This window comes from Lagopus muta, chromosome 2 (genome assembly GCF_023343835.1).
Source record: "Lagopus muta isolate bLagMut1 chromosome 2, bLagMut1 primary, whole genome shotgun sequence".
NCBI lineage: Eukaryota > Metazoa > Chordata > Aves > Galliformes > Phasianidae > Lagopus > Lagopus muta.
The window spans coordinates 106,962,485-106,990,403 of record NC_064434.1 but is presented as its reverse complement, the minus strand read 5'-3'; the positions used below and the strand labels follow the sequence as shown (position 1 = coordinate 106,990,403).

General features: G+C 37.4%; 1 protein-coding gene across 9 annotated transcripts in view; it reads right to left on the bottom strand.

The window, feature by feature from the left end:
• Nucleotides 1-27,919, bottom strand: part of EML6 (EMAP like 6) — a 109,501-nt gene that overhangs the window by 57,450 nt on the left and 24,132 nt on the right. For 5 of the 9 annotated variants that reach the window (XR_007374867.1, XR_007374866.1, XM_048935218.1 and 2 more), the window contains exons 2-7: nt 21,378-21,537; nt 16,108-16,206; nt 13,771-13,839; nt 11,403-11,588; nt 9,599-9,734; nt 5,245-5,446 (exon numbers count right to left, since the gene is read on the bottom strand). Coding sequence is in view for 6 of the 9 variants with exons in the window: in XM_048935218.1 (XP_048791175.1) it covers nt 5,245-5,446; nt 9,599-9,734; nt 11,403-11,588; nt 13,771-13,839; nt 16,108-16,206; nt 21,378-21,537 (852 nt within the window). In the remaining 3 variants the exon portion in view is untranslated. The other 4 variants (XM_048935213.1, XM_048935215.1, XM_048935214.1 and 1 more) reach the window with 4 other exon arrangements.

Sequence of the window (27,919 nt, the reverse complement as noted above, 5' to 3'; positions counted from 1 at the left end):
ATGAAAACAAATAGGAGACATTACTTTCAATCAATGTAGTAAACAATAACGCAAGCTGATTTGCTGATTTGCAATACTTCAAAAAAAAAAGGAATCAATAAATATGTTATTCTGTAAGATGGGGAAATGCAAACACTGTTACCTATATTTTATGAAAGAATGGAGGGAGTTTCCTAAATCACCTCAACTTAGTTCATCAGATCTCAGTATTCTGAGATCTAAGACTTAGGAAAAAAAATAAAAAGTAAAGAATAATAAAACGTGGAAGAAGATGCATAAAAGATCTTTTGCAGTAGATAAACTAAGTCAGCAATACCCAGAAATACCAGTTAGAAATACCAGGATTTTGAGGACAGTGTCATAGATGTAATATATTTTGTAAAGACTTATGAAATACTAAGTAAAATATTTGAATTATTGGCCAAACTCAAGAAAATGAGAACTTACACAAGAACTGTATACTGTACTGGATAAAGTTCTATGCAAGCTTTACAGAAAGAAACAATTAGCTGGATGGAAGTTTCTATTGAGAATTCAAGCTTTGGAATATTAACATTCAATATTTTCTCTAAAGACACTGACATAAAAGATGAGAATGCTGATGAAATTTGCTATGGACAGCAAGCTGGGAGGCACTGTGAGCCCAGAGATGGATTTATCATATTTTTAGAAACAGGATTCTTGATGATGAAACAGACATGGAATGAAACTTAACCAGAAGCTGTATTTGTGAGTTTTATTCTCTAAAATTGTGCCGCAAGCTTGAAACAAGGGGAACTAGCAAAAAGAAGTAAGATCTCACACTATTCTTCAAAGTACAGAATGACCATGATCCACGAGTGAGGAAATCTCAGGGAAAAGGAAATTTGATCCTAAAATGTATCCTGGGTGCTATTCCAGGAGGTACACAAAAACAATAGCACACAACACACAGTCATTTCATCCAACATGCTCTTTACAAAGTCTTTCAAGAACTTTGAATAACAACAGGAACAGATGCAGTGAAGGGTTACTAGGATGATCAAGAGAATCTAGACTGTATCCCATTGAAGAAGACTAAAAGAGTTTAATCTCTATACCTTGGTGAAACAAAGGCTGGGAAGAGATAGTGTTGCTTCCAAAAATGCATCAGTAGGATAAACATCAAAGAAGGAGAAAAAATTATGTTGAAGGATCATATTGGCACTAGAACAAATAGGATAAACAGAACATGAATCTAGTTCAAATAGAAGGAAGTTTATGATCACACCAGGAGTAGCATTTAGATGCAGGCTTGAAGTATGAGAAAAAGGAGAGAAAAGAGATTGAGTTTGATAAATTTTGTAGAAATAGAGCATTTGACTGCCTGTACTGAGAAAGGGTGGTACCCTGTCAACTCAGCACTTCCTTTCAATCAGAAACTCTTTGGGACTCAGCCCGTTAATGTTGTTAGGTAAATCCAGAATTAACGCCCCTAAATGGCGCTGGCTCTTTCTTAGTCTCAGAAAATGCAAGGATGAGAAAAAAAACCTGGAAAGGTTCCTCTGTGAAAGAACAGCAAGTACAGGTTCCAGGTGAAAAATAGACGCGGAATGCTAGAACTGGTTTCAAAGACAAAATAGAAGTAGGAATCACATGCAAGATTCTTAGGAGCCATGCAAGGGAGAACAGAACCAGTAAGAAACAGTAAAGACTGCAAAAGAAACACCAGGACAGTATGCCTCCAAAACTTGCCTCCACATGAATCACTTACATTTTGAGCATAATTGCAATACATGGCAGTGCAAGATGAATAATTCAATTTTCTTAGTAACATGCAATCAAAACCCCAAAATTTAATGTAAGAATAATTCCAGATGTTACCTTTTCATTTTTAATAAAAACAGTAATTTTGTACACATGCAAGCATTTGTATGCACAACTCAGAGATGAAAGGCCTGCCTTTGCTTATGAAAATAAGGAAGGTAATCTTTTCTGGCAAATCCTTCTGCATATCTTTTTTGAAAGAGCTGAATAAATAAACCACTTCTGTATAAAAGTTGCTTCTGTTTTCCAAGAAGTCAAAGATGTGTTTTCACCATTCCTCAGCAACTTTCCTCTACATTTGTTTAAATGTCTGAGTTTTAGAAGCTCCAATTGAACATTTTATTAGTAAATATTCCAGTATTTTCTGTCACATACCTGACATAGAGTTCACTGTTTATTGGTGCACATACTGATTACAGCCTCTCAAGAGGCTTACTAGCGACTTCTTTGTTTTCAGAAACAGCCAGTACTGACGGCAGCCACTTAAATGCTGGCTCTGGCAGAACAACACTGCACTAATAAATAAATGAATAAATAAATCAGAGACATATACATTCAAAATAATTTGTATAAAAATAAGACTCTGCATCAATCTTTCTACAAATGCAGGAATAGATCATTCAAGAAAGACAGCCAGCAGAGCAGAGATGTTCTGCCAGAATGTCAGCTACTTGTAGTCCTGCAGCTAGTCATTATACTGGTGTGTTGTAAAAAGACGTGTATTAATTGCACTGAACAACTGTAATAAATCATTCTTTATGCCTCCATTAGTATTCAGATGAGGCTGATGCTTTTTCCTGGTTCTAGCCATAAGAATGATGAAGCAAGCAGCATTCCTAATTGACAGGACATTGAAGCTTTAAGAGTCAGAATCCTGTATTTGGCCAGTCTTCTCTCAGCTGTGCTAGGGAAAATCTAGAGAAATTCCTCTTCACCATGCAGAGGTCTTTTTCATTTAAACACATCACTTACACATGATAACATAATCCAGCTCACTAGATAATTTTATCTGTAAAACAATTCAGATTTATATTCTATTCAACTAACAGGAAAATTATGCAATAAAGGAAATAGCAATATAGAAACACTCCTGTCAATGCAAAATCATTACTAAAACTCTTTTGACATTGCTAGGAACGCATGAACTTTCTAGGTAAACAAACACAAAGTGCTTAATTTCCCTGCCACAACTGGTTTTTATTGTTTGGGACTGATAATCTCCTTCCATTGTGGAAAATCTTTTTACCAGCAGAATTATCTTTCAGTTCCAAAATTATTCATTTATTTTTTTGTATCTGTGGCTAAGACCATGCAATCAGCCTAAGCCTACAGATCAAAAAATATAATGAAAAAATAATAGGAAAAATCCTTTTGTGCATGTTTTACGTCACTAAAAACACACAAGAATTTATACATTTCTCTGGAATTCCTCACATGAAGCATTAGCACACTAAAAAAATAAGTATCACTGCCTGAGCTAGAATTCAAATCCCCCATTCTCTAGTGCCTAAAGAGCTAAATAAATGTACAGAAGAGCAGAAGACTACCTGCAATGTTAATAAATGCATATTTTAAGAATGGTGATGTTCAAAGGCATCAATAATCTAACAACAAGTATAACAGCAGCAGTAATCATAAGAGCACCACTCAACAAGATTTTGTGCACAGGGAACATGCTTTAACAGCCTTTCATAGATGGGCACAAGTTTGTCTCACGTACTCTACAACACATCATCCAATGCCAAACCAGAGTGGTACTACCAAGCTAAGTCAAGAGATGAGTCCAAGATAATAAGTCCATAATCTTAGCATGGCTTATTAGCTTGAGATCAGTACTACACTAATCTCAGCACTGCAGCTCTTGTTTGGGAATGGGCTCACATTCCACCAGAACGCAGGCAGTGTCAATTTTTGTTTGCCTATAAAGCTGTGCAGAAAATTCCAAGCAGAAGAGACCATTCCTGCATTTTACAAATTGAAATAATGCTGCTGTGTAGGAAACATATGCAGATAATGTGATTGTAGAGTCTAAGTGGAGCTTCATTAGTTTCACAATTGATTAGAAAGAGATGAGGAACGGCAGGAATAGGAAGCCATACAAGTAAAAATGGAGAAAGGAAAGGAAAGAAACTGAAACTCCAACTGACCATCAAGCTTCACGGCCAAGGTGAATCCACAATGGGAAATCTGAAGGAGCACAAATTTGAACTGTCTGTATGACAGGAAACTGAAACAAGTCCAAATGGTAGAACCCACTGTTACATTTCTGAAGTGACTAGTAGTCCATCAGAACTGAAAATCTGTTTGGTAGCATCCAAGGGTTGATCTGAAAATATGTGACCAAATCGTCTATGTAAGATGAAAGTCAGTTATGATCTATTTGGCGTAGAGTTGGAGAATTGACAGGTTAGAAATTAGGACAGTGAGGTCAGGAGAAACCCCTGGAAAACCAGAGCTTGAGAAACCACACTGCTGTGAACTGCACTGTGTGCAGTGTAGGGCTTCAGGGTCTGAGGGAACAAGGATTTGAGGAAAGTCTCAGGAAAACACCATAAGAAAATCTGGTTTCCCAAAAGTCAATCCAGTCTTGATAGGTATCTTTCCCTGTGTGGAAAACAGAAGGCTGAGAAAAGTTTTGCTGACTCTCTTTAATCTCAGGTAAGTAATCAGTCACAGTGGATACTGTTCAAGTCCAGATGATGTAATAGAAAACAGCTGTGTGGGTTTGAGATTGTTATCAGTATGGCTATCAACATAGCTTAACTTCCATGCTTTACAGTAAGTTTTACTAAGTGTACAAAAAAAGCTTAGGTTTTTCATCCGCTTCTCATTTGGTCAAACTTAACAGCGAGAAGAAAAGAAACATCCTTGACTTTACCAAAACCTCCACAAACACGTGTACAAAGTTTCAAATCGCTGTTATCAAGACTTCAGGTGTACCTGCTACAAGTAAACACCTGAAAGATGTTTTTCATCAGAGTAATCCAGCCTTGTTTTCTGGGATTTTAATTTAATTGGGTTTAGATTAAATTTTCTAAACACTCATGGTTGGCTCAGACTCTTGCTGTGCAAAAATTAAGTCAAAGGTGTTTAAGATTTTTGATTTTTGCATGGTACTAACTGATGAGAAGCAGGAGGCCACTGTCAGAATTAGAATTAAAATTGTTGTTCAGAACAGTAATAAGTACTTAAAGCAGAGTACTCCAGCATGTGCTAAACATAAGTATTTGAACACATATTCTGATTAATTTCACATGATGTTTGAAGACCACATACAAGGACTGAAAAGAGAAAGAAAAGCTGCTAAAGAAAAATAAAGTGGGGGGAATGTTGCCTTATGGGACTCTTAACATAAGGCCAAAATATAAATCATTTACAAATACATCAAATTGAAACTGGTTAAAAATGATATGTACGTGATTCAATATATTAAAAAAAACCCACAAGATCTAGCCTTACCGTACTGATCGATCGTCACTGCCTGTGACTGCTAAAGGCTTCTTTGGATGGACTGCCAGGGCCCACAGCTCCCCTTCACAATGACCCTGCATAATCAGCATGGGTTTATCTCTTTCTCTTACTAGCACCTCAAATATTTCACTGTCCTGTGTCCCTGCTAGAAGTCTGTCTGCTTTCCAACAGACACTTCGGATGGACAAACCTGATGGGACAGAATAATTTCAGATTAATGGCAATGACAAGACCAAATGATAGTACTGTGAAGATCACTAAGACTTCAAGAGAATTTTACAACAATCATCACGTTTTCAAAACAAGCCTTATATCACAGTTGTTTGAATCTCAAAACAGTTCTCCTAAGTTATCTCCATTACACAGAAAAAGAGAGGGTTCAATTCTGGGAAAACGCTGTCTGCTGTCATTCTGCCAAGGGATCGAGTTCTTCTGCTTTGCTTGCATCTTCAGAATTTACATAAAATAAAAATAAGGCATGAGTTAAAGATAAAAATTTTAGAATAGGTAAGATTCCTTCTTCTGAAGCTTTATTTTTTTCCCCGGTACTTTACGTTTTTGCATATCTAAACAAAACAGTGAATAAAATTTTAATGATGATCTTAAGTTACAAGTTATCACCCTTCTCTACTTTTATCCAAACTATTAAAAAAAAAAATTAGAGTTTTGCTTTTCATACATATTAGAGAGCTTGATCTTATTCCAAAAAATTCCATAATTTTTAAGCTGGAATTTTTCTAACAACATGCTTAAAAATATCCTCTTATCAATGAATGACAGCACTGACTGCCTCAACGTAGGTGACTGCATTTCAAAACTAGTGTTTTGCATTCAGAAACACCTTTTACAGTAGGGAAATCTGGTAGTAACCATTTGAAGAACACTCAAAAAGTAAAGAGGTTCAGTGGCTCTAAGGCTGAATTTGGTTTTGTGACCCTAGCTGAATACTTTAAACCAAAAGATTAATGGGTTGGTGCCACTCTCTTCTTGACTGCTCGCAGGGTTTCTATCTTCTGTCCAACGAATTACATGAAAATGTGAAATTCTGAAGTTTCAATAATGGGTCTAGATTCTATGAGATGTGAATGAATTAAAAATTCATTCACCACGTAGTCAAGGTCAAATGCATCATGATTTTTATATCTTTTGGAATGGAATACACAATGCAATTAACTACCAGACATATAAATAAAACATACTGCAAGCATTCTGTGTCATCTTTTTAGAAGGGCAAATTAAACTTTGTTTATTGTCTTGTCCAGCTCCAGTACCTTTTAATTTTGAGACTCTAATGAACTTTTGACTCACGCCTTCTTGAAAAACAGCAAATGCCACACAATGATTGAACTTCAGAAGTGGCAAATTGGTGTTAAGTTTTAGAATACTAATTACATCTTCCCATGCGGGAAAGCTAATTTTTTCTGCACATAAGATGATCCATTCTCAGAAATTTTATTGATATCCACATGTATTTAATAAATAAATGCTGAGTCTATGATCAGATGGCTACTGGCAACGCATCTTACTTGAAAAGTATTTAGTACACTTCAGTACAGGATGAACAATGAATGAGGATATGCAGAACAAAAATCTTCCTACCACCTGGGAAAGGAGCTTTAAGTTTGATCTCTGATGTCTTTGTGAATGGCTTTTGAAAAAGAAAAAAGGGAACAGGAGGCATGGGTAAGCAATTAGGCTACTGGTATTGCTTCAAGTCACATGTACACTTAAACTAGCCACTGTGATAATGGAAAGTAAAACGTATTTTTTACAGTCTTAGTAGCAAGAACTAAATGGAAGTGATCATCAGTAGGTGGCATACAGGACAGTAACAAGAGAAAAGTACAGAGGCATAACAGAAACAAAGCAGGCATGATTTGTGTCACACCAAACAGAGAGAAGAAAGCCTAGAGAATAGGATAAAGGAAAAAGATGTTGACAAGGAAGTAAGTACATGCTTGGGTTTTATGACCTGCATCCCCAAGGACCTGATTTTTTTGTAGTTACGGCAGGACCAGAAGTCAGACAACACTTCACATACAAATCATAGTAGTTTTTTACTTTGTCTAAACGATTATGCTCACAGGCACACCATTTTTGGCTAAGCTCTGTGAAATTTTCCAGACTTGCTTGAGTCAGTTTCTTGCCTTTAATGCAGACAGTGTTTTGACAAACAAAGATAAACCAGAAAGATTTAAATGTTTCCAAGACAAGATTTAGACAATGTTTTACAGAAATCTGTTACCAATTTTTGTAAAAAGTTTTAATTTATATAAAATATATACAAAATAGCAACGCAATTCACTTTCTAAAAATGCTTATTTTTATCACTTTTGCCATGCAGGAATATAACAAAATCGTCTGCTGACTGTGTCTCAGCTGCTGTTATGGTGCCTGGCTCTGCTTAGCTGCACTCATTTAAGAACTCTGTCTCCTCTATCATTCAGCAGATAGAAATAAAGGCATCAATTTAGATTCATTCAACAGAACGTCTAATGGGAATTCTCCTTCACTAAGTTCTTCCTTGATTGAGCTTAACTTCCACAAAGAGGCAAATTCCCTTGCAGCTAACCTGCAGAAGGGCAGCTAGCTGCTGTCAGATGCTTTCTGCAGACAACATGCTAGGATTGGATAACTCCTGTAAGTATTCGAATATTTACAGACTTGTAAAATGTTACTAGTATGAAATTAAAATTTTCCGTGGAAGTTTTGTTAACTGCAGTCAACTGAAAGTCAACTGTTTTGTTGGAAGAGATCTTTAAAAGCCACCAAGTCCAACTCCCCTGCAATGAACAGGGACATTCACAGGTAGATCATGTTACCCACAGCCCCGTCCAAGCTGACCGTGTCTGCAGAGACCGGGCATCCACAGCATTACTAGGCAACCTGTTTTCATGCTTCACCACCCCATAGGAAAATATTTCTCCCGTTTCAGTTTGAAACCATTTCCCCTTGTCCTGTCACAACAGACCACGCTGAAGAGTCTGTCCCTTTCCTTCTAGTAGTCCCCCTTCAGATACTGAAAGACTGCTTTCTCTGAAGCCTTCTCTTCAGGTTGAAGAGCCCCAGCTCTCTCAGGCTGTCCTCGTTTTTGTGGTCCTTCTCTGAACACACTCTAAAAAGTCCATCACCTCCCTCACCCTGCTGGTCGTACTGCTTTTGATGTAGCCCAGATGCATGGTTGGCTTCCTGGGCAGTGAGGACAGAGTGCTGGCTCATGTCCAGCTGCCATCCACAAGTAACCCAAGTTCTTTTTAGAAGGGCAGTGCTCTATCCTTTTGTTCCCCAGCTTGCATTGATAGTGGGAGTTGCCACGACCCAGGAGCAAGAGTTTGCATTTGGATTTGTTGAACCTCCTGGGCCCACTGCTTGAGCCTGTCTAGGTCTCTCTGGATAGCATCCTGTCCCTCTGATGTGTTGACTGCACTACACATCAACAAGCAAGAGAAACTGGTGGGGCAGTTGTTCATTGAGTGTTCAAAGTAGTTAGCTTGTTGGACGAGCCTTGATATTGTATTTTACAAGAATTAAAATCATTAGCCAATCTGGTTTCAAGTAAGCTGAAAAAAATAAACACAACAAGCTTGTCACTAAATCACAGACCGAAACATACATAACTGAGGAAAAAAATGTTATCCTTTTTAGTTGTCTTCTAAGTGTTCCAAAGGCAATTTTAATATGAAAATTGTCTAAAACCATAAGCTAACCATTGCAGAACTGCCTGCCAGAAGTCTACTTGAGGCCAGCAATCAGTCTTCTCAATCTAAATGGATGTTGCAGAATTCCCTAAAAGTTGAGTTGTTCATAAATCATACACTGTCATCTATAGAGATCATAAGCAAACTGAAAATCTAATCAAAGAAAAGTGATGATTCATAGGGAGCGTGGCTAGCTTCAATAAACATGATGGTCAAAAGATTAATAACCTCTATATTAAATATGCCAAGTGGTACCATTCCAAATGAACCTAAGTGGAGTACTGAGATGCTCAGCATCTTTAAATATCAGGTTCCAAAAATTTCAAATAACTAAATGAATTGGCAAATAATAACTTAAAGATGGACTAGCTTAATTCACCTGCCTGTGTCATTAATCAGTTTTACTTATTTTCTCGTATTTGCATCATGGGGAGGAGCAACTCTATATCCCTCCTTTTATATAACGAAGCACAGAAAACTTCATCAGGCAGCATCATTTTCAATAAAAAGGGAACACAGATCTTAGAGGTAAATACAGGCATTAAGCAAAAAATCAGCAGTATACACAGACATTAATGCATCGAATGCAGTGGTGCCACAATTATTTAGATGTATGAAAAGCCAGTAAAGTAGTAGCTCATTACCTTTGTATCCTTGCTCAGTCTCTCTGAGATCAATTTTAGTAATTGGTTTGAAATCAGTGTCCCATAACCGAATGCAACCATCTCTTCCTCCAGTGGCAAAACCTTCCTCACAAGCATACATACTAAAAATTCCAGCCTGTTAACCAATATTATAACAAGTTTTAAGGTTCTTTACAACTGATTTAAACACACAAAGCAAACCTTTTTGAAAAGACTCTTATTAAAGGCTAGAAACTGCTAGGCAGCATACTGTTGTCCATCCAGAAAGCAAGCCAGCAAACACAGAGGTACATTTTTATTTCAAGTGCTCTCACCTCAAGTAATTTTTGTAGAAGTTTTCATACAAATAATAGTGATATAGCCCACTTGCAGAACTTTAAATTTGGATTAGGTTAACATCATCATTGGAACTACTAAGCAAATAGTAGAACACTTAAAATAAATAGTTACCCATAATAAAGAAAAACAAGCAAACAAGCCATACAAATATTCTTACAGGTGTGGAGATGATAGAGACATTCTTTCATGAATTCAGTGCAGACATCATCTGGAATCTAATAGGAACTGAAAGATTGTCAATTCATTCTCCTTGTTGAAAGAAAAAGTTCTGTTACAGATTGAATTCCTTCATTTTTGAAAATGCCTCATTATTGATGACTGTGCTATGCAGTATTGGAATAGCTCATGGAACACATGCTGAATCAGAATGCTATTATGAGGAAGACCTCTCAGTTAAAAGCCAAGTTCAACAGTACAGAAATTAACACAATGAAAGGGAAAACCTCTGATTTCAAAGTGGCCTTGTTCAAAGTCTTAATTAATGAATATTTACATAGAGGTTACAAAGTGGGCAGGAGAATATGAATTAGCCACGAAGAAACTCCATCATGTGTAAAAATAAAGCAGAACATATTGTGTAGAAAGAATTTATTTTTTCCAGTGAATCCATATATAAACTTAAGGAAGTGTGCTACACAGAGTTACTGCTTAGCTCAGAGATTTCCACGTTACTGCAGTTGTGCATAATCACAACCTGTCAATTACATGGTAGTTCTGCAGGTAAGAAATGTCACTGTCTTCAGTCAGACAGCTTTTACAAATTAGGGATTAGGTCATTAGAAGAGTTGCTATGAATCCTGATGCACTGCCAATATAATGAATTTGGGGAGATTAAAAAAAACACACCACCACCACCCTGTATTTGCAGACATGGAAATCCTACCGTGCCTTTAGTGCAGCAACAACAGAAACGTGTATTTCGGATGTTAATCCAAGTGGTTAGAAAGCCAGCAGAAACCCGTACATTCCTTTCTCTCTCTGTAATTTTAAGGGCTCCACATTAGGGGGTGTTACTATGAAAGGAGTAAACTGAGAGCCTCTGGAATATGGTCAGAGTGCACTCACAGATTAAAACGATCTACTCTACATTGAGGCTTCTGTGAAGAACCAATCTTGGATACTGGGAATTTTACTGGTAAAATTAATTTGAAATAAGATCATTTGGTTACAAAATATTTTTATTTAAACTGATCATACCTGAAGCTATAATCTGTGAAACTTTAGATTTAGAAACTTACGTTTAGTCTGCTTGCTTAAATCTGCGCTAACAATATCTGCTCTGTCAATATCAGTTCAGCAGCTAGCATCCGCTGACAAAACATAAACAATGTACAAAATTAAAGATAAGATCTTAACTGACGAACTGCCTTCAACGCTCTTCTGACCTGAAATAAAAGGTCTTCAATAAAGTTTTCAAGCCAATGAACAAGACATTTCAGAAATTGACATTAAAGATACAACTTACACTATGTGCTCCTTGAATTGTGCGAACTAAGTTTAGCCCTTTCCAAACATAGATGTCTCCATTTAAAGCACCGGAGTACGTGATGTCTTCTTTTGCACATGCTAAACAAAGGATAGTTTGCAGATCCCCTGTTTTACCAAATATTCCTCTTTTCGCTGTCAATGCATTTCCACACAGAGTCCAAAACTGAAACGTAAATGCTATTATCAGGAAGAATTTCTGCATTTTTTTTCATGTTAATGTGCAGATCTCAAAGATGTACATCCCTACAAAACAGCGTCAACAGTGTTGTGAAGTAATAAAACAGTTAAGCTTCTGGATGAGCTGAATAAACATTTCTGCCCTTCCCCAGTGCACTGAAACAAATATGCTCCTCAAAACCACATTTACAGAGGTTTGATGGAGAACTGCAGACCCTTGTACCTGAAACTGAACTTGCTCTGAGTATGAAGTAATGGGATTTTCTAGGTGTGGCATAGAGACTTTCTTCACTTTCACACAGATACAGTAACACTGTGCAAAGAGGAAAAGGAAATGAGCAAGAGAACACAAACACAACAGAAGGCCATCCTTAGGGCTGGGCTAGAAAAATCATACAATCATGGAATTGTACTTTTTTCTTTTGGAATCAGTATTGAGTGTAATTTTTTCTTCTAAATAGACATAATTTCTATCAAGAAGACAGAACAGTGTGCAACGCAGCGCCTGCTCAGGGATCAGACCTCCTGGGGACTATAAAGTGGATTACAATTAGATGTGGACAAGAAATGCTGAAATACTCAGGCCTGGCAGCACAAGCAGAAATGGGCATTTATGTTCAGTGGTTCATTTCACAATAAAGAGATACTCAGAGATTGGATAGGTATGCTGAGGTGCCTGACGCAGGAGCATAATGCCTATCTCACTTCATATGCCTACATCTTTTTCTGTGGTTATAAACAATTTTCATGTCTTTTTCCTTGTTCTTGCTCCGATAAGTTTCCATAAGCTGAACTCCAGAAGATCTTTGTGTCAAGGATTTTTATTTCAAATCTTTCTCTATTTCTAATTCAATTATTTTTCCCATTGTCTTTTACCATAAGTAAAGAGAGCAGAGCAGCATTAGAAAGTAGGTGGGGCATGAAGGCTTAGCTCCTAAGCCTTATCACAGCTTTTAATTTTTGCTTACCCAGTAGACCCAGCAGAACTGAAATGCTAAGGAAGAAACAGCATTATTCTTAACTACTAGTCCTTACTCTCAGAGTGCTACAATTGCTTTAGAGCTGTTCTTATCCCTTTTTGCAAGTTGATTATCACATTTCCACAGGCATATAATGACTGACAACTACGTAGAGCCTTGCTTGAGCATCACTGAAGGGGAATATCTAATGAGAAAGCATTCCAACTCACTCCCCCAGTCCCTCTTTTTTTTCTTCTTTTCTTGGCACACCTCTATCCGTATGCATACTTTGCTGGTATTATGCACGTTTGGGGCAATTATGGCCAATTAAAACAGAACACAGGTGCCAAATAAAGACAGGTTTTGGAAAACAGCTTGCAGAATACAACAGATGGTATCACTCCTGCCAAAACCACCCACAGTTTGAAAGCAGTGGTGGTTTCAAGGGCAAAAGCTTCTCAGTAACCCAAACTAGAGATATTAGCTGGTTTCCTAGACTTCTAGTTAAAGCTCTTCCCACCTCAGCCATGTGAAATAATTACCATCTGTTAGGAATGCGTTTGATGAGACTGGAGGAAAAAAGAAAATTGCAGGGAGTATCAGCAAATGAGAATTTCTCTCTAAGTATTTTTATAAGCGTTGGAATGTCAGCTCTTGAAAAGATGAATTAGAGGGATCCAATCGTCAGATCCTAGAGTTCTAATCTGCTCCATAGGCATTGCATACCTTCCCTACAGCATCACTGCAATTGCCAATAGCGTGGTAGGCCAAATGGAGTTATAATCTGCTCATCTCCACAGGTATTAGGTACCTTCTCTACAGCATCACTACAGTTGCTGGTAGCACAGTACGTCAGACAGAAATTCATTCAATTCATACTTCTTAGTTACTCCTACACCAGCCCAGTGACCACTTGTGATGCTCAACAAGAAAAATCACTGAAGACTTTTACAAACAGGGAGAAGGAAACCCCAAAATTAGAAGTGTATAGTGATGAAAATTACACCAAGTGACCTTCACTTGATAATTTGCATCCGCTTAATGTCTAAACTGGCTTCCAACAAAAAATTTTGGTGAAATGTTGACGGATTAAAAAAAGAAAAATGGAAAATCTCTTATATTGAAAGCCTCATCATTTCACAGGACAAACTTCTTCCACAATGGCTATTTACTCACAAACAAAAATAACAGCAAACAAAAGATATTTACCTTTATGTGTTTTACTCCACAGCTGACAATTCTGTTTGGTTGATACTGATCCCAGGAAATATCAAATATCTGTTAAGAAATGCAGTAAGCTGATATTTTAAATTATACAGTAATTGAATTTAAACTCAGTTTGCTTTTACTAATTTTTAAGCATAAGTATTGCAAAGTACTGCTAAAAATCAAAGCACAATATTTAGGTAAAACCGGAGCTCTTTGTATAAAGATTAAGGTCATCTCACCCAGCTCTGCCAAGACACCTCTTTCCTGCCTTCAAACTAGGAATCTATTCCAGGTCTGAGATATTCTTGAATAAATAACACTAACAATCTCAAATAAAATGGGAATCACGTGGTGAGCCAATGTTCCTTAAGTTTAGGGATGAAAGAATGGTGCATTTATCTTTGCTTATTATTTTATGTAAAAGGTACAGTAGTTAATATAAGCTGATCACAAAGACTTAATGTGACAAAATGAGGTATCATTCATTTGAATTAATCTGCAGAAATAAAATTGCATTAATCATGTTGATTATTGCTAAATTTACAACAATATGCATCAAAAAATTAAGCATCAGGTCCTATCCCCATTATCAGAAAAAAAATTACAGAGTAATCTACAACTATGAGATTATGTCCAATGAAAAATACTGCACGAAGTTTGGAAATAAGAAGTTTCTACTTCAGCCCAGATTTTCACCAGTATGCCATTTTCAGACTTTTCATCTCTGGCATTCAGCTTCTCAAAGGCCAAGCTGAAAACCAATGATGTTACCACAATCACGAGTTACTACAGGAAACCTGTGTCTGTAGCCAGAGATAATGGGTCTTTTTGCTACTTCCAGCTCTTCAGCTGTTAACAAGTACATCTTAACACTGTACATGTACAAGAAGTGCGTGTACTTCTGAAAACTTCCAGCACTCTACAGGAACTTACTATGCTAAGCAAACCCATCATTCATTTTATATGCTATCCTACAAAATATTTATCTTCTTTAAGAAACCATCCCTTACAGTAGTTCAAGTACTTTGTATTTTGTTAAACACAAGATATTTTATTTTAGAAGTGCTGTATGTTTCCAGCACACTAAATCAATACAATTTGTGGCAGTAATAGATACATATTCTTTCCCATTCCTTCTTCAGTGCAAAATCTGCTTTTTCTGGTTGTGAAAGTCTAAGGAGACAAAGATTTTAGTACTTCTTGCCTGTCCTGGAGTCTTCAAATAATTCAAAACCTGATCTTGTGCCTAGTGAGGTGGGTAGCACAAGATGGTAGCAAAACTTCCACTGACATAACTGGGAAGTGAATCAGTTCTGAAAGAAGAAATTTGAATAAAGACTAAGATTCTGCTGTGGTGTGGATATTTTAAGTAAAAATGAGCTACCAGATTGAGGGCGGTGGGGTCCTGACACAGAGAAGTTGAGAATGCCCCATCCCTGGAAACGTTTAAGGCCAGGCTGGAGGAGGATTTGAGCAATACAACCCAGTGTGAGGTGTTCCTGCCCATGGCAGGGGGTTGGAACTGGATGAGTTTTAAGGTCCCTTCAGACACAGACCTTTCTATGATTCCATAGTTTATCCAGATGATATGTAAGATGCAGGTAGGCTATATGTACACATATACTAGAAGAAAGGGTTTAGTCTGCTGCTCTGCTTCTATATATTTTACCATGAATACTCCCCCATTAGTAGTAAAACTTTCTAACATTTCAATATGAAGGCATCCTAATTTCATAATATACTTAAGAAAAAAGCTGTCAGAATATTTCCAAAACTTAACACATGCATGCTTACATGGCGGGGAGTTATTTTGCTGATGCTAAACTTGTTTAAACATTTTGTAATCCTGAATAATATTCTAAACTCAGACCTCCTAATTTCTCTTATTTATTGAGGTTATTCTGATTCTTTGCTTGAATTTAATAGATACAACAGGAATATTTATCCTGACTTTTAGCTCACCTGCAGGTAACTATCTTAAGCAAAAATGAAAAGGAAATAATTAAACTTCCCCTCAGGATAAAATGTCTTTTTGATGCATTTGGAAAGAGCATTATCTTTGTCCACTGAGCTAGCATTTCACATCTCATATAAAGGGCTATAAATCATCTTCATCAGTGTGTAATTACAAAGTATTTCCTCCTCAGGCAAGCCAGCCAGCTCAAGAATACATCATGTGCTAACATAGTCCTTTGTGTTTTGTTTGGTAGAATGAGAAGAAAGAAGTACCTTGTTCAGTATTTTAAAAGCTACGTAGAATGAACAAAATTACCTCTATGTTAACCTTTGATAAACAAAAAAATAATAAATAATAAAGTATTTCTTTAATACACTTACCCTGTCTGAATGGCCCGTAGCTGTTGCCAGTAGCTTTCCTCTCTTCCAGTCCCAAATACACACTGTATTTTTGGCATCCAGTCCCACTGAAGCTAAACGCTAAGGAAAAACAATAGTAATCTAGTTAACAGTTAATCAACTCAAAAATCAGTTTACTGTACTGAACAAATAAAGCTTCCCACATGTGACTTGTGATTGAACCACATTGCTAAAGGCATCGTCAAGATAATTGTGTTAATCATCTGTTTGCTGGAGAAAGCACTGAAACGCCTAATCTTTTCCACAGAGTTAGGTTTTAATTTCAGGTTACTGATGTCTCAAATATAATTACAGAAGGACTGTAATGATCACTCTGATGCACTCTGGCATTCTGATCTATTAACCTGATAGTAAAAACAAATGGAAAACAGAAGTTCTCACTATCCACAAACACGTTTATTCATTATGTTTATTTAGATGAGGTTTAGAATCTGAACTGGATGCACTTTCAATAACTGCCTTTTATATAAATCAGTGTATCAGATAACCTCCCAGTGACTGTGCTCATTGTGTATAACTTTACATGATTTCCATCAGAGTTTTTTATTAGATGAGCAATCTTAGACTGATGGAGCAGAGACTGTTGTGATCTATAACAGCTTGAAGACTAAACTGATATCACATGTACTGCAACTGTATAAAATGGATTGGATAGGATAGGATAGGATATAACATATGTTGGACAGAGATATGTCCAATATATGTTAGTAAAGGGAACATGCCTGGGTAACTTGCACTGTGGGAAGAGACTGAGAGACACTTTTCATGGCAAACAGCCACCTAGCTTGGTAACACAATTGGGTAACGTTCTGTTGTGTCCCTTATTCTTCTCATTGCCCTATCTAAAAACTTAAGAGTCCAACTGAAGCTCCTACACATTTTGCTCTGTTACAAGAAAGCCTACATTTCACAAACATGCAATAAATGAAACCTTATTTTGGCCTCAAAGATGAAGATGAGCAGATGAATCATCTGATCCAAATGGACTCATGTTTCAGATTTGACATGAACCAGATTTTTCCTTGAAGAATTACTTCAAGATGACTTGCAAACTGAATCTCTGTACTGAATGCTTCCTTCAATTACATGTCTGTTATTTTTGGCTTGGCTTTGCAGCAGGTAAATTGTTTAAAGTCTGGAAATTTCTGAGTTAATACTAGAGAACTGAACCAGCAAAGACAAGAGCAATTTTACCAAAAAATTCTTCTAAAATACTTTGTTAGAAAAAATACTAATTGCTATAAAACTACCAATTACTATACAGCTGAGTGAAATCAATATTCACAAAGAAACAGAGCATTCCAGCTTTCAGTCCGTAGCAAAATTAATCAGACAAGGTATTCCATGCCTTTTCATGCCATTTTCAAGAGCAAAAACATAGTGTACATCTTCCACTGAATAAGTGAGCCACTTCCAAAGGCCTCTGGCTTAAGGGCAGTAGTTACACATGCACCCTGCACTATCTTCATAATAGTTACAGTTCTTTTATTTTAGAGTAATGAAATAGATCCCTTTTACATTTGGTTGCTTGGGAACCGACACAACATACATTGCAACCTCACGTAACAGCTGAACTCTGCATAGTGAATAACGCATAAAATCTAGCAGAAGCACCTGTAGGACACCAAGCACTGAAAAGATTTCAGTGTAATATATTTCACCAAAATCTGTTTGGCATCTACCCACATCCGAGCCTTTGAAACAGGAAAGGTAGGTACTGAGTGGTAATGAAGGGAAAATAGAATAGGGGAAAGAACAAACACACTCCTGCCAATCACCAAGATCAAAATATTTATGCATTTGAGAAAGGACTATTATTGTGGCATATGTTTTATTTGCTCTTGAGTAATCTACATCTACCCAGGAGGTTGGACGCACTGATCAAAACACCAGATATTTTTTCACGGAACCATCACTGATTCCAACATTTTCTCGCCTTTTTTATACTGTTCTCTTCACCATGGAAACCATGGCAGTACTTACAGTACCTTTCAGACTTATAACAACATCAGACTTCATCTCCCAGACAATAAATTTCCATTAGTGGAGTAGATGGGCAGTGATATTTATAGAGTGTGTTAGCTAATGATTTATAGTTTCTTTTTTCCTTTAGATCTATTGAGGAAGGTCTCCTGCTGGCACAAGAGTGGTAAATGCTGAATTTCCTTTTAAGTTAAAACGCTTCTACTTTTAGTATTCCTTTTGGAATGGAACTTGATAGCATCCTGCTCAGACAATTCACAGAATCACCAGAAGAAAATCTGCCAAGTATCTTATGCACATAATTAAACAATTATTTTTTAAGTCTACACAGATGTAGAAGATCTGGCTAAAGTAGCCTACCGCAACCTAACGCCAAATTCAGAAATGCACGCATGCCCTCCTTACTCTGTTTAAAGAAAGCCCACAAAAGAGGTCCTCAAAAAACAACCTGGAACAGAAATTGAAATATATAGCATTAGGGAAATTCTTTAATAAAAAAGACATCAGCCTTGTAGGTAATTCTGTGAAGGGCAGACCTTGGTGCTCTCAAACTCTAGTTAGTTCCTGGTTCAACGGAGTAAGTTTTATTCATAGGCAAACTGACATTTGAACAATGTGCAGCTTCCCTCCTACAAATGTCATCTCCCAGTCATACTGAAAAATCACAAACTAAAATATGTATTTTTCAATAACAACTGCTCTGCTGGAATTTAACTGCCTTCAGCACTCTTAAAATGCAACATTAATTACAGAGAATGTTAACAGAAAATTTCCTTAAAATATATTCATCTTCAAATTTCAAATCCTTATTGAAAGTACATAAAATAAACTACCCTTGATTTAAGCTGCTTGTTGATCTGTATATCAGAAAATAATACTTTCTACTCTCCATTACTCAGTTTGTGGTTAATTACGCCAGGGAAGCATTGCAGAGACACCTAAGCTGTCTCCATGCAGTGCCAGCTGGGAATAAGTCTAGCAGGGAGTAATACTTCAGAATTAATTCATTTGAATGCTTGAAAATACCCCAGAGTTTCTGATACAGGAAGAGCTAATTATACCGGTCAAAATATAAATGCAGTGTCACCATTCTGGGACCCACACTAAATTCTCACACTGGGGCTGTGCAGCACTCAACACAGTGGTTGCCCTCGGAACCAGAAGCTGTGTGCAGCAGAGTGGGAGGAAGCAGAGTTGTCTTTATGGGAACTGAGCAAGGGCAGAGAAGCAGAATTACCTGGGCTTTTCCTCAGCCTATGCTTATTTTAAAAGTGGAAAATAGCAGGTATTTGAGAAAATAGTATGTAGGGATACAATTATTTGCACCTGTATGTTATGTTACTATTGAATTTTTGTTTGTGTTGAGGCTAAAATATCAATCTTTCCAGGATAGAAATAGACACTATGAGTGAAATGTATGCAGTTGAAGGAAAGACATGAGCAATGTATATGAAGCCCGTTTTGTGACAAGATGCCACCTCCCTCAGGTGACTGTGCTGACTATATAACGTGGAAGCAGCTCTGCATTCCACATACTCAAAGTTATGTCAAAGCTCTTTAATTTTGGCTCAGCACAACACCCTCTTTTGTAAACCAGAAAGAGCAGTAAAAGCCAAGATGCATCATCCACATTTATGTTTTCCAGCACTGGTCCTTCTCCAGATATAAACTGCATTCTGTGCAAATCTTCATTCCAGAATATCTGCAACTTCTCTAACATTTCCAGAAACAGAATGCCACTGTTTTGCAAAGTCAGCACACCAATAAGTTCAGTTTTTAATTACCATTAGGCAACAAGCAGCATCTTCAGAAGAGTCCCCATCTTGAACTCATATGGACTGGGCTTATCCTTATCATGTGCTTAAGCAGGGATTTAAACCTGTTTAAAGGTTTACCCACCATTCTCATGAAGTTAGAAACAAGAGAAAATTTTAAGAATACTTATTTCTGAATTAAAATAATGTTAAGGTTATTATATCATTCAAAATTTTCTTCTGGTGAACTGGGGATGCTCTCATTTGATTTTTTTAATGCACATTTCCTAGGAACACCTTTTTCTTTAATTAGAGTTGGCACATGAGATTTCGGAGGAAATGGTTTTACTTTAAAAAAAAAAATTGGAAGGAGATAGTTGAAAACTAAGCTTAAAATAGAAAGTTACCTCCAATTTCTAAAACAGAAATACATGCCACAGTGCTGCCTAGTAAAGCTTTCTGAATATGTGTTACAGGTAATTGCTTGTGGTAGTGTACTTCAACTCACACTGATCTTTAAACTGAATATACACAAGATAACACACAATAGAAAGCACTTTTGTTTCATGTGAGAACACATTTTTAGGCATTGTATGTCTGGTTTTGATCTCAGAAAGTGGAATAAAACCACTCTGTGATCAGCCGCAGAGCAGTCAGGCATATGATAGTAAAGTTCTACAGACAGCTAACTGTCTACAACTTTATTTTAAGGAAAGCATTTGAAGGCAAATCTGTCCTTCTGTGATGCAATTCACTAGAAAACAAGGAAGATCTGTGCAAGAATCCAGGAATCAGCTTACTTTCTAACTAGTCCTAAAAAATTTCAGCAGCCAACTATAAAACATGACCAGTGTTATACCAGAAAACTGAAAACTGACTGATAAGGACAAAATTGAATATGAAACACTTCTCAGTTTTATCCACATAATTAATCTATTTTTCTCCCTTTTTAGTTACAATTCAATGTTTTTACTAGTTCTCCTGCAGGGAAAAAAATCAATGTGTTTAGACGTGAACAGCCCATCGCTTACTTGTGTTTTAATCCTGCCTCAAAATATCACATAATCATTTAACATATTGTGTCCTAACCCCTTTATTCTATTAAACTGACTGTGCACCTTAGCCAATGAGACTCTTACTGGAGTCTCTCTGCCAAAAGAGCTGCAGGATTGCAAGGACTCTGCCAGGAAATGGTCTCTTGAACAGCAAGTGATAAGTATGTAGTGAAGCTATTACATTTGAGCCGAGGAGGGCTGTTTCTTTTATAGACATTTGTTCAGTAACTAATGCATCTACTTGAATTGAATTCTTGGTGACATTTTGGTTTTTGAACGAGCTACATTTGCAGTCCTTGCATTAAAAAAAAAATTAATCATAATAGTAGTTTAAGTACAGCCATACACCTATCTGTACAGATAAAATATTTCAAAGTGATGTCTCTTGGGCTCAGAGGTCAAACTAAATTGAAAACATTGAAAAAGAAGATATACATACCTGGCCATCAGAATCAAAAGCTAAGCAGGCAACTCCATGCGTATGTGCATCCTTAAGGACAGAAACAGTCTGTACACGGTAGGAATCCCAAATGCAAATGTAAGGGTCCTTTCCAACCTGCCCTGTAGCTACTAAAGTTTTATCCGGGTGAACTGCAAGGCTGAAAGAAAAAACACAGTTTAAGTTACAACACATTTTCTCAATAAAAACCTTCATGACAAACAGGACTTCTCTTACTTAAATCCAAGCAAATGCTAACGTTTCAAAAATCATTCCCTGGTTTCCAGTGATTTACTCCAATAACTCCAATAGTACAACTGTTTTGACTGACTATCTTATACACACTGTTAAACACAGACCTCTCAACTTTTTTTTTCCCTGCAGTCTCTGTACAGAGGCACATTATTGCAAGCCACTCTAATGCAGAATCAAAAACCATCTCTGTGCACATCTCTTCAGACATGGAAATCTCCACCAGACTGCCCATGGTATCTTTCTCTTCCATGCCAAAGTGTGAACTCTAATGTTTACTTCCATATTGTGTTGGGACGTTTCTCTTAGATGTCAAACATATTCTGGATCGAAGCAGTAGCACCATTTAGGAAAAAAAAAATGTATTCTGTATTTTCCTTGTAACATATTTTTTACATTTTCATGGCAACACAGAAAGACAGAAGGCCATCATTGAGCAAACTTTCTCCCATACTAAGAATAGAGCAATGCAGGCTATCAGTAGCTGACACGGTACCAAAAAGTGCTCTTTGCAATGATTCCAAGTTGTTGTCAAGCTGTCCTTTACTCCTTGAGGCATTCTCTTTGACAAAGCCCAGAGGATCTAGTTTGAAAATCTCGCCTGGGGAAGTTAATAATAAAAATCCTCTCCCTAGGGTAGCATGAATACAAAGACAGTTTTACACTGTTATCCACGAAACAAATTAGAATGATGTCTAAATATGCGAGCTACAGATGGAATAAGGAAAAGTATCCTATTAATAAACTGACACTCAACAGATGGCTCAGGGCATCTGAGTATATTTTAATATCCCAGGAGTAGATAATACTAATTATTAAAAAGGATTCATTAAAAAAAATTAAGGCAGTTAAATAAAAAATGTCAATTTTCTTATGTTAAGGAACAATACTTGCAAAAAGAATAAGTTCAGCAGAACACTCCATAGAAACTTTTTTTTTTATCAGTTCTCCTACTTGCTCATTTTTTCCTTCTTCTCAGGCTTGGATTCTAAAGTTTGCTGTGTGTCAGCTAGTCACCTTAATTGTAAACCTGTAAGGCAAATAGAGGGTAACTTCACCATATTTAAGATGGGACATTTACAATGAAGTTGGATTACTCTTCTTCAGTGATAAAAACATAAAAACCAGATGGAAAAGATTAATTGAAGCAACCTATCTCACTGCTAGAACACAATTGCAGCTTAATTACATCTACCATTGGTCTGTACAATTTGCTTTTCACATACTAGATCTCCCCATGTTCAGCATCTCCATTCCTGGTTGTATGAACAACGTATTTCCTACAACCTAAATACTGAACATATCTGTTATTTGCTTTGTCCATTTCTATGCATGAAGTCAACTAATGGCACATTTAAAGTTAGGACCAAGTATCAGTTTCTGGCACCTAAGAAGTAGCCTGATTTTTCAGAACCACTAAGGACATTCATTTCCTGCTCACAACCTTTACAATAATGCACTACAACTGCCTACGTTCAGTCTGGCTGTTAGATAACCAAGGGTTTGTTTTTGGCAGACAGAGCTTACGGAGTGAGGAAATGGAGTCGAAATTCAACAACAATTCCTGGTGACTGTCTGAATACCTTCATACATGACAGCCATGTTTGTCAATGAAAATGCAAAACTGCATGTGTGACTATTCAATCCGTTTGCAAATGGATTGCTTCCTGTCTCCAGACCAGAAAACCTCTAACTGGCATGGCTTCTCTGCCCTTCCACACTCTAAAAACGGGTATAAACTTCATTGTTTTGCTTCCAGCATATAGGTGTGTATCTTCAACCTTTCTAAGCAAAGATCCTATACCTACACAATTTGTGGTATCACATCACTACACTGGAAAGTACTGAAATATTATTATTGAAGGAAGATAAAAATATGATTAGATTATGTATTCAAACAAAAGTAATTTATGATACAGAACAACACTGCTGGGGAATCTTTCCTGTTCCTTCCAAAAGGAACAACAGCTAGAAACAGAAAAGTCTTTCTCTTATAACTAGGCAATTTTCTGCAACCCACAGGCAATAAGGCTGCAGATAGCTGTTTGAGATTCGTTAGTGTAAGGCAGAGTGATCGCAGCACAGGGTACAGCCAACAAGATCTAGGCAGATGGGCAGCAGAAATTTCACAAGAAAAGTTCTCCCTATTTTCCAGGTTTGTATGAAAAGGAATTCACATTTATCTTGCCTTATCTGCAGTTCTTCCACACCACACAATTAGCTAGGCTGGAAAACAGAAGGGGAAAAAGTAGCAGTTACTGCTGTTGGCAGTGCTTGCTGGTAGTGGCAGTCACTTCCCCACACTTCTCAACCTTCTGTCTGTGAGAACTGTAACAGGAGCAGTTGCATGTGTAGGGTAAGAAGCAGAGATCAATTGCTTGGGAATTGCAAGTTCCCCTCCTTCCAGGGCAGGCAAAAAAAAAAGTGAAGGGATTTCTGGCAATCTGCTCCTTCCAGCAGCTGAATGCTTTTGTGGCAGCATAAAGCTAACTGAGAATTCCACAAGCGTGCTGATGTATCTGCAGAGAAGGTCTTCAACAAAAGTGCATGGCACTTCACAGACACTTTTTTGAAAATCAAACAATCCATTTAAGATGAACCAATGAACTCCAGGCAGCATTTTAACGTTACACCTTCTTCCTAATCCATGCTTTTGTTAGTAAGAGATTTCAGTGAACGTTTTCTTCACTTCCAAGACCAATGATTATGAATGTAGCATCGAAGGCTGGAACCCTGTTAAATTAGGATAATTACAGACGCCAGTCGTGTTCCAGCAGAGTCTGATGAAATGCTTTATAAAAGTCATTAGTGGATCCATCTGGACTGAGGGCCTTGCCAGATGGTAAGCTCTCAGTACCTCCGCAATCGCTGTTGCAATCATATTCTGCTCCAAGATTTTCTTTTGCTTTTATAACAATTTAGAATTTCACAAGATTGAAAGTATTTGATTCTCGTCCATATTGTATTTTTGTTTGTTTGTTTTCTTTAACAGTTCCTCTAGATTTCTAGGCATATATGTAAGCTTAAAACTGAACTAAGTAGAAAAGTTTACGGAATGCAAACTACTTCAACATCCTTGAATATTAAATTGAAGTGTTTGCCTTTAAATTATTCCCAAACCACCAGCAAAGATGTTTGATCCTCAACAGGAACACAGTCTAGGAATCAAAGAACTACAGACTTGAAACAAAGAATCACAGAACCATAGAATCACCAATGTTGCAAAAGTCTTTCAAAATCAACCAGTCCAACCTTCATCCGCCACCAATATTCCCCCACTAAACCACGTCCCTCAGTACAACACCTAATGTTTCTTTAACACCTCCAGGGATGTTATTGCCTTCTTGGCCACCTGGGCACACTGCTGGCTCATGTTCACAGGAGTGCTGATCAACACCCCCAGATCCATTTTCCCCAGTCTTTCCACCACTGTGCCCCAAGCCTGATTAGGAAGAACAGAAAAGGGGATGGGGGAATTGAAGGTGGTCAAGGACGAGGTCCTTCAGAAAGATTAGAGGAGGTTCAGGGTGGATCTGATAGTTTTCCAGCACCTCAAAGGTAGCTGTAGAGAAGTTGGAGGTATGCTTGTCACAAAGAAAGATGGTAAAAGGACAAAGGGCAAGAGGCACGAGTTTCTTCATGGGAAATCCTGTCTGGACATAAGAAAAATGTTCTTCACTGCCTAGAAAAGTGGAAGATTCCCCTTGCTGGAAATGATATAAGACTTCCTTGGCTTGACAGGACCCAAGGTAACCTGACCTCCTGTGCTCTCGGGAGAAAGTCAGGACTGGACTGGATGATTTCTGGAAGCCCCTTCAAGACTAGATTTTCTATAATCCCAAATACTGAAATATATCAAGAAAGCTAAGGCAATCAAAGTAAAAATGGATTTTGGCTCAGAGAACTTTACTTGCATTAGTAAATTGATAGTTGACACTGCCAAAGGAAAGTGGCTCCTGCTATCTTTAATACATACATTGACAGGCTTACTGAGGTTGAAATGGATGCTTTAAACAAAAGATAAACATCTGAAGTTCACTATCCTTAATTTACTATTACAAACCTCACCAGGCTGTCAAAACACTCTTTCACTGAAGCAGCCAAAGGCTGAGCATTTCTCTCCATTCTTATGGATGTATAATTTTTTCAGTGTATTTACTATTTACGAACTGAAACTTTTCTAGAACCATCATATTAACTAGTCTTTGATTAACACCAATCAACCAAATGCACTTTCCATACAAACTACATTTACTTCCTGGAATGGCCCCCACCTAACATACAAAAATTGCTCTTGGAAAGATGTTGAGTCTTGTCACCCATCTCTTGACAATGCAAAACATTCTCACTGCTAAGGTTTTATTGCACATTAAAGAAGCCTGAAAATCTGACGCTATTCTAAAATAACTCTAGCTAGTTAGACCCTTGTAAATAATTCTCTACTAGAAACTTACCCTGTTTTACAGTTGGAATGACTTTAATGTTCAGACAAACCTTTAAAGAGTTTGGCAGCTTTATGTTAATGCAATGCTACGTAGTGAAGATTTGGTGAGAAATGTATGGTAAATTTAAAATCAAATTCCCCAGCAAAACTGATACTGATTGTATATGATTAATTACTTCCGGAAATAAATGAAGGAATTGATACTTTCTGGCTCAAAATCTGCTACAAAACCTACAGCTTACAGATACAGAGAACATAGTGAGTTTATCCTGAGCATTTAGGTCAAAGTTGTTGGGAGGTACTGAGGGCGCTGCCTGTGCTATGCTTGAATAGCAGACACATAAATAACACAACCATTTTTCATAAGACTTTTTCTCTGTAACAAAAACATCTCTGAGGAAATAAAGAAAAATCAAAATGCTTCAAGAAGCTCCAAGCCTGTCCTGAAATAGGCCATTACGTGCCACTAGGTATTTTCTTCTTGGTTGCCTCCTTCTGCTCTGCACTGCTAGCTCTCAGTGCAGAATGAAGTGACACGTTCAAGATCCTGACAGGCCAGCAGGCATGTCTGAAGACCAGGGATCTTTTCAGCTTCATTTTTCTGCTCATATAGTGCAAAGGATGGAGCTGCTTTCACATGTCAGCAAAGGAAACAAACGGTCTTTCAGGAATTTCTCATTTCATGGAACAAAATGAGCTTCTCTGCTCAGCTGCAGGGTCAAAACAGAAGACTGCAACTTGCTGTACAGACAGATCAGTATTATCAGAAAAATAAGACAGGATGCAGCCTGACCTCTATTCCTGAATACAGTATAAATCAAAATCAATTCTCATTAAAAGAAGCAATGGAATACCAGCAGTTAAGTAGAAGAAAATGTGGTGACCTGCAGGAAGTAAGGGGGAGCCTGGAGAAAAGAAGCAGAAGGAGGGAAGAACAAAGGGACTTGGTACAATTTAACTACTTTTTACACATGAATATAAAGCTGTAATAATACCTTTGAAGAATACAAAATATTGCCGCTCAATTACAGCAAACAGCTGAGGTACAGAACACATTTGACCTGAAATAATATAAATGTCCATAGAAACACCACCAAGTAATATTCATTTCAGAGCATCTGGCAAATATTTTTTTAGGCCTAAGTTCTTAACTGCTATGCTTTCTTTCTCCTTTCATGTTTGATGTGTGGGAAGCAGAGTGATGTAGTTAGCTGTTCTGGAATTTATTCATACTTCTACACTGGCTTCCTACCTCAATCAAGTCATTGCAGGCTAACTTTTCCAACAGCAGCTTCTGAATCTGGGGGCCTGCCTCAGACAGCAACCATCTGGTTGTCAGAGGAAGCAAACACCTACAGTTCTGAATGAAGCTGATGCAGACTGATTGAAAATCAGTGTTAGCATACAGAAATGGTCTTGGCCACCAACAGAGCCTAAGATTTTTTATATTAAGATCATTTATAGAGTAGACATGCAGTTCAGTTGGCGTTGGTAAAGGTCTCTAGAGCATGCACATTAATGGCTGTTATGCTAAGCCCACTGAAAGTGTCCTTTCATTCAAGGGGCATTCTGACAGGATTTTATTTTTGTTTTTTCTAGAAGTAATGTGGGATATAACTGCTGCAGCAGCTTCCAAAGTTATGGACATTCCTGCCACACTGAATTACTCCACTTTGTTCTTGGGGAATTATTGCTAATGGTTCTCTGTGCCAGTGGTTATATTCAAGTCTACAGAGTTATTCCATCACACTCCAATAGTCTGTTTGGCTGCTCAGTGCTTAATAGATGTCTTGACAGATCAGGCCCATAAAGTGGCAAAAGCAACATCACAGAAATGTGCAATCTG